The 7500-nt window shown below is 38.6% G+C and overlaps 3 protein-coding genes across 11 annotated transcripts in view; 1 reads left to right on the top strand and 2 right to left on the bottom strand.

The window, feature by feature from the left end:
• LOC122258360 (uncharacterized) overlaps window positions 1-1502 on the bottom strand; it is a 53324-nt gene extending 51822 nt beyond the window's left edge. For all 9 annotated transcript variants that reach the window (XM_043024235.2, XM_086543199.1, XM_043024234.2 and 6 more), the window contains exon 1: window positions 1287-1502. In XM_043024235.2, the coding sequence (XP_042880169.1) occupies window positions 1287-1358 (72 nt within the window). In that variant the 5' untranslated portion in view covers window positions 1359-1502. The remainder of the gene's footprint in view (window positions 1-1286) is intronic.
• A 348-nt stretch (window positions 1503-1850) lies between these two features.
• LOC122258362 (large ribosomal subunit protein eL37) lies at window positions 1851-6163 on the bottom strand. Its single transcript, XM_043024241.2, has 4 exons — window positions 6035-6163; window positions 3334-3469; window positions 2057-2141; window positions 1851-1930 (listed from the first exon to the last, which is right to left on the bottom strand). Exons 1-4 carry the CDS (start codon window positions 6035-6037, stop codon window positions 1876-1878), a joined length of 279 nt encoding a protein of 92 aa, XP_042880175.1. The 5' UTR covers window positions 6038-6163; the 3' UTR covers window positions 1851-1875.
• Window positions 6164-6658: 495 nt separating this feature from the next.
• The window catches only part of LOC122258361 (uncharacterized), a 10872-nt gene continuing 10030 nt past the window's right edge, over window positions 6659-7500 (top strand). Inside the window, exon 1 of the mRNA XM_043024240.2 lies at window positions 6659-6881. Within this exon, the coding sequence (XP_042880174.2) occupies window positions 6762-6881 (120 nt within the window). The 5' untranslated portion in view covers window positions 6659-6761. The remainder of the gene's footprint in view (window positions 6882-7500) is intronic.

Here is a 7500-nt window from a genome sequence, read left to right as displayed (position 1 = left end):
TTAAATATGTATTGCCTCTATATCTGCAGGAAAATAGTACTAAAGATTTTTCTTTAGTTACATTCATAGTCAATACCTTTATTTTCCTCTCTTCAATCTTTAGTCATCTATATTGCAACTTTTTTTTTTTTTTTTTTTTAAGCAAGTCTTCAGAAATGGACTGCATCAAGTGACACAACAAGAGACTCCATACCTCGGCACAAGCAAGACTTGGCTTGGGCTAGTTCCGACAATAAACCGCTAGGGCTTAGACCATCATGCGAGAATGAGCGTGGAAGAGGTTGCTTTGCCCTTCTCAAAGAATAAAGCACAAAGACTACTGCATCATTGAATTTAGGGATGTTGTCAACACGTGGACTTCCGATTTGGAATTGCCGTCTTCCTTCGGTTTGGAGTTTACATGATATACTTCGTAGCAGTATTTTTGGTGTTCTTTATGGCCAATTAGCTTTTGCTTGCTCAATCCTAGTCAAGACAAATACTCTTTTCTTGTCGCATTTATAACGATACAGCTTTAAAAAAAATTCCTTAGACGGAATTATCTGTTACTTCATTTCGAATACATATTTATCGTCACTTATCACAATAACCTGAAATTATAGGCATGGCACCATATGTTAATTCTTTAAAAAAAAAATCAAATGATGGCATGAGAACTTCTTAATTATTTCAGTGCATTGCCATGCAAATAACTTTAAGCTATGAATGCAGAATGATTATATCGCACTAAGACGAGAATCAGAGCCAGTGAATATACATTTCCTCAGTAGCCACAATTAACTTGCATATAATGTCGCACGTTCACTCTTTCCGCTAAAATTCTGAACGCCGAGAGCGAAAACAATCAATCGTCAAATCATTAATGCAATGCCTCACAAACAAAGGGGCCAGACTACAAAACAACAACCATCCATAACACCACTCTAAAAAATATCCTAAATAATTAAAAACATGAAAAGGTCATAATGACAACCAGATCAAGGGTTCTCCTCCCCCCTCCTTCCCCCACGAGACCACAAACGACCCTAATTGCACAGGCGAGGCGAGACGACCCCTCCCCCCTGTGACTACCACGACCTTGTCTGTCTCTCATATTTCTCTTTCGTCACTCACTCACTATTGCAATTGCCAGGTTGCAAGTCTCCCTCCTCCCCCCTCTCTTCCTCTTCTCCCCCCTGCTTCCTTCCCTCCCTCGCCACCCCCTTCCCTTCCCTTCCTCCCCCCGATCAAGGACGGGAACAAAAAGGCTTTTGTGACAACATAAACAAACATCAACATCAACGTACAGCTACCACCATTCCCGCTGTCCTTCCCTCCCGTATACCGTCTCCTGCTGGGCCGCCGTTATCAGTGGCCATGGCGCATCGCTTTCCGAGTCGTGGCTGGCAGGATGGCGCTAACCTTGTGCGAGGGGGGTTGACGTTAATCCATAATGGAGGTTGACATCTTGGGGTAAACAGAGCGAGTGTTCGTGGAGGTCATTCCTGCTGCCATCTATCAGGTGAGGATCAAAACAATCGATTCTCGCGTTTTCTTTCAGCCTCGAGCCAGTCATAGAAAACGGGGGCGGTTGCGAGGGGAGACTATGGCAGAGTGGGATTGGACTAGCGTTAGATTGAGAGGGACACTTATACGTGTACGTGTGTTCGGGGGGGGGGGGGGGGGAAGGTTTTACGACCTGTGTGTTTTCTTGCCGATGTCGGCTTTTTATTTTTTTCGTTTCATTATACTCTTTCATCATTTTACTTCAAGATCTGCGCATTCTAAATTAGCGCAGTCAATTATTTGCATTATGATTAATTTTGTATTCTTGTGAACGATATGTGTGATGGTTAAATCCAAACAAGTAATAATTAACCCTCTTTATTGATTAACTCATTTGGTGGTGCGAATCTTCTTCGCTGGGGCCTTGCCCTCACGGAAGTTATTCCTGTGGGAGAGAAAAAGATAATCGTTATAAAAAAAAATCTTCGGAGATAAGTCATTAAATATTCTAAATAAAAAAAGCAGCAAATAGTAATGCACCAAGATCCTCGAAAAGTCTTCGAACACTCACTTGAAGCGGCTGCGTACGACCTTCAGGTAACGGAGACGGCCAGTGCCGGTCGTCTTCCTGCGGATGGCCTTGATGGACCAATTGTCTGCAAGGAAAAAATACAATTAACAACCGGATCTAAGCAAGCGACAAAATGCGTACAAAAATCCTAGTGTTACCGTTACGGTGAAGACAAGTCGACTCACTTGTATATATTTTTCAGTGTATTGCGGGTACGGTGAATTAAGTTGCATATTGCGCCACTCGCACCGCAATAAAAATAAGATTAACAAAATTTTATAGCATCTTCAACGATTCTGTGAATAAAATTAGCCCCACTTGCATTCACTGAAGACTGCAAATTAGTTACGCTTCCAGTGGAATCCATGCAGCCTGTTTTGCTGACAAGTGTAACGCCATGCAGATGTTTTCTAATCAAACATTGCGTATAGATAAAGGAAGTAGGGGATGAAAAGGGTGAAATTAAACAGGAGGAAGGATACATAAGGGAAGGGAAGGATGAAGAGATACGAGCTGGAACCGAAATGTTGACGGAACGAGATGAAACAAGAGAATTGGGAAAGGGAGATAGAGAACGAAGAGAGATACAGGAGCTGTGAGGGAACAAGGAAGATGTGGCAAAGGAGACGATGGGGATGATTGGTTGATCACATTAAGAGTAGGAAAGAAGAAAATAGACGACCATGGAGGAATGGCAGAAGTGGAGGGGAGGCGAATTGAAAAAAAAAAAAAAGTGGGCGGCGGAGGGGAAGAAATGGAGGAATAGAAAGAGACAAGAGACGAAGTCAAGGAATGGGGAAGGAAAAGAGAGGGGACAGAACAAAAAAAAAAAATACTAGATAACAATGAACATTGAAGAATTTAGAAGAAAAAAAATAGAAAGGGATGAGAGAAAAGGGCAGCACTGTAGTAGCAGCACTCAAGTATGAAGGGGGATATTATTCTGTGCATTTCTCCATTTAAATTTTGACTATAGATTCCAAAATGTTTTCACGAAATCAGACACATTGTTGACCACTAGGTTGCCAGGGTACGATAATACAACCCTCACACTTGAGCACCGTGACAATATTTGGCATCAGATTAAAGTGAAGCAGAGGAACGGCATGCGTAGAGAGCCGAAAGCCTAACTAAGGAATAGGAGGAATAGATGGATACAAAAAAAATAAGACCGAGTATAGGGTACAGGAGGAGGTAAGGATACGAGAGGAGAAAAATTAAGAAAAAAGATTTAGAAACACAGCAGCACCGAGACCAAGACCTAAGACAAAACTTACAGCGCCTAAGCTTCTTCTTGGGGTAGCCGCACTGCGCACATTGCTTCTTTTGAATGTGGTAAGACGACTTGCCACACCGACGGCACAGTGTGTGCGTCTTATTGTTCCGCTTTCCGAAGGATGATGTACCCTTCGTCTGTAGGGGAGAGGAAAGAAAGAAAAATGTTAATGTCTGTACATTCCTTCTGTATGGGGGGGAGGGGGGCAGCAGAACTTGGGGTATTCTGTTTAGTTTGAATGTCCTCGGAAACGGTTCAAAATACTAAGGAAAGGTATGAAGTCATGGCCATTGAGAAACCTCACTAAACCATTCCTGTTGCATTTATGGTCTTGAATGGTAATGGATAATTTGCCTTGGAAAATGCCTATCTTATAGGTTAATACACCTTCACCCATTTCCAGCTAAACAGAACATGAATAGTTTACTTAAAAACAGGCATTACTCAATTTCTGCAGAATATCTTTTAATCCTAACAATAGTATAGTGTGCGTTCTGTGCCGCCATTCTCTGAACATTTCCCTATCTTACCATTCTTACTCAATATTCTTTATAATAAATTTCATACTAGTGTAGAAAAAAAACCCTTGTACTAACCAATTACTCTGCAAGTATACAATCCCTACACCAATAAAGTTAAAGTATTGTTTATTTCCTGCACATAGATCAAAGGCAAATAATGTGCACCCAGCTAGCATTAGCCTTTTGAATCAATCCAAGTATACATGTATTTTACTGAAGTGGTCCAGTATCATGAATCGACAAAAACTTACTCTCCAGAAACATACCTTACTCTAATTGATCTTTAATGGTTACCCTAATTGACATATGCAATTTTTATTTCAAACATGGTTCCAAAAGCAGACAAGTCTTCAAGGAGTCCAGTAAAAGCCGTCTGATTATGTTTACCTTTCCAGTTTATCTTTCTAATACTATTATCATTATTGACATTAAAAGTACCAATATCCAAAATAGCAACATCAATAGCAAAGTTTTTTTGAAAAATCAAGAGGCAAACAGGAGAGGACTGTTAGGTTTACACAAGACCTCCTTGGCAACTAAGTGCTTGTGAAAAACAACTTGATAAGTAGTCATGCACTCCTATTGTCAATGGGTCAAAAATAGTTTTGGACACACAAGGTAAATAAGACAATTCAATCAACCAAATTATTCTTTTCTATGATCCTTGCAAGTTAAATATAATTGCAAAAAACATGAACCTGTTGATATGATGCAGCCACGATTGCCATGTGCTAAAAGTATTTGGCATGGGAAATGGCCAGAAAGCCATAACACGTTTCGAGAGAACAGAACTTTGTTTACTACTTTGGACGATAAAATGCCGAGACATTTACACCTTGCACAAAAGGGTTATGATAATGGCCATATCTTTTCCATTTGATAAACTAAGCAACAATTTCCAATTTGCAATTTTACTAGATAAACCAAGAATTTAATGATACTAATTTCAAGTACTATGAGTATGTCAACAAATTGCTGTACGAGATGCAGGAGTAGTTGGTGTTGAACCAATCGTTTCTGGACAAATCTAGTGAAATCTTTCTCCCCCCAAAAATTACTCCATTTACAGATCTTTATTGATTCTATATAGCACCTACTGAGCCCTCTACCCTAGATTGGATCCATTTTTTCAAAGAAAATTACTTCAAAAATCTGTATACAATACATTGTAAAGATATGTTCATAGAACCAAACTGCATGGCAAATATCAAGTTGTTTTTATTTCAATAGACTTACGAGGAGCTGCACACTAATAAATTTCCCTTAAATGACATACATTGTAAGAGTAGCACCTTAGAACACCTGACCCTTCACAAGCGTAAGGAATATTTCTGCGTAGGCATTTGAATTTAAAGTTTATGATTGGCCTAACATGCTTTAGAACCACGTATTAATAACTGTTTAATCAAAAGAATTTAGGGTATGTAATTTAGCATTATCAGACTTAGGTACCATCAACCGAATACATAAGAGACCCAATATAAACTCAAATTCGTGGTTAAAGGGTTTTGTAATAACAAGTTATATATATTTTAGGTTTTTATAACTAGAATGCTAGGATTTTCTCGCTCAAAATAATTAGATCTTAAAATAAAAAAAAATTACGCCTAACATTTATTTGTTTTCGCATAGTTTCGCCAATAACTTAAAAAACGGACCTCCCACCTTTAAAAACAAGTCTTCGATCTTAAAAAAAAAAACGTTTCCCTCTATATTAAACGACAAATATTAACTTTAAAAACTCACGAAATGAAATCTTATCACTTATTCAAATAACACGGCGACCACGTTGTTTTGGTAGCGTATACAACCATTTGCAATCCTACAAGTCCTCCTACTACAACACGACGAAAATACGAAAAGAATATACCAAAGCCCGTTTAGAATCTACCTAATGCAAGTATTTAAAAAGAGATTAAGGATAAATAAACTCTCTTCGCGTCCCCGGCCTCGCCACAACGTCTCCCAAACACACCATGTGATCGGCGACAATACCCACGTTTCCCGACACCAAACTCTTTCATTTCTTTCTCAATTCACGGCGAAAATGCCGCGTCTCCGTATCCGCCTGGGAATAGATATCCACTCCATCAAACGCGTGGCTTCGAAACTCTCCCCCGGTCGTCGCCATGGGGTTAAAATCACACATAAATCCGGAGACGGGAAGAAGCACTCACTCACCATGTTGTTTCCGCGACCAGAAAGACTGATCCCACAATGCTTTGCGACTTGTGACGTCACCACCGCGCTCTGACGTCACGGATGGGCTGCCACGGGCGCTCGCTTGAAATTCTATTTTTCTTTGGGCTCTCTGTTTTGGCTGTTTTCTATGGTTGGGATATGTCTTTTGCGTTAGTTATCTGTGGTTTTGGAGGTTTTGTATTTCTATGTATCGAAAAAGAGGGATGTTTTTGTGACGTCACATGTATACAATGACGTCACTGTTTATGGTGTTCGTATGAAATTTTCAATTCAATCTTTTCTTTCGTTTACGTGCTTCTATTATATCATTAGAATTGTTTCCTCAATACATAAAGTCTTTCTGATTTGTAGAATAAGTCTTTTTTATTTCGTTTAGCCTTTTTACTGAGCGTCTTTTAAGGAGTTTTAGAAGTTCTTTTGATCTTGTAGAGAATTTTGGTCGTATAAACTTTTATATTAATAATCCCTTCCAGTGAATACCAAATAACACATTTTCTATGCAAACGATTGATACGATTATATTCATACAATTATTCAGAGATAATTATAACATATAAGAATTAAAATCAAAGCCTAATTATGATTCACTCAAAACCTCCCCACGCAACATTCACGATCCCTGCAATGTGTTATCTATGGTGCAACAACTCGAGTGTCAACGAAAAACACTTATCGTCTTCGCTCTGCAACATTAACACATATTAAGATGTCTATAGTCGTTTACAAGAGAGAATCATGCGTCGACATCATTCCAGAAGACGATTATTATACGCAGATAGAGCCAAAATACACAGAAGAAAGACCCTTTGGATTCTTCGACTTGCCTGTGAGTCCTTTTTTTATCAATTATTTTCTTCCTTATGTTGATTTTGGTAATTTTATCACTCTGACATCTTGTACTTTGTCGTTAGGTGTACTTTTGGGTATTGTTCATTCTATTAATTTTGTTTGTTAAGGCTTGAAATAAAAATAAGAATAGAGCTGTGGAATTGAAGTCAAAACGTAAACAAAGACATTAAACGTTTTAATTATCACTAAATTCTCTCATTTATACATATTATTTCGTGGTAGATTGGTATTTGGTGGACATTTGGATAAATTTGAGAAGGGAAATGCTACAAATAAAGGTTTTCATCACAGTGTTACATTGTTTTACTTTATTTATCGGTTGTCAAGTGTGGTAACCAAGGACTCCTTGGAATATTTCTTCTCCTGGGATTATTATTGTTTTTTTCTGTTATTTTTTATGGTGTTATTGTGATTATTGTTGGCACTAAGGGGACTGGATCATTAGATCATGATTCATGATTTTTGATTATTGAGGCTAGATATGGTGTAATCATGCTGGCATTTTATGTGATGGTGAAATTAACCCAACTCTATATGTGTGTGTGTGTGTGTGTGTACACACACACACACACACACACACACACACACACACACAC

This window comes from Penaeus japonicus, unplaced genomic scaffold, assembly GCF_977035675.1.
Source record: "Penaeus japonicus unplaced genomic scaffold, GWHDUDI00000001_assembly GWHDUDI00000013, whole genome shotgun sequence".
Lineage (NCBI taxonomy): Eukaryota > Metazoa > Arthropoda > Malacostraca > Decapoda > Penaeidae > Penaeus > Penaeus japonicus.
The sequence above is the reverse complement of the archived record's forward strand: the minus strand, read 5'-3'. Positions and strand labels throughout refer to the sequence as shown.

Excerpts from the sequence above, each read along its gene's own strand:
- LOC122258362 (XM_043024241.2), bottom strand. Across the intron at positions 2,142-3,333 it reads CAAGAAGAAGCTTAGGCGCT|ACAATTGGTCCATCAAGGCC; the intron begins GTAAGTTTTGTC and ends TTTTCCTTGCAG. Across the intron at positions 1,931-2,056 it reads GTCGTACGCAGCCGCTTCAA|GAATAACTTCCGTGAGGGCA; the intron begins GTGAGTGTTCGA and ends TCTCTCCCACAG.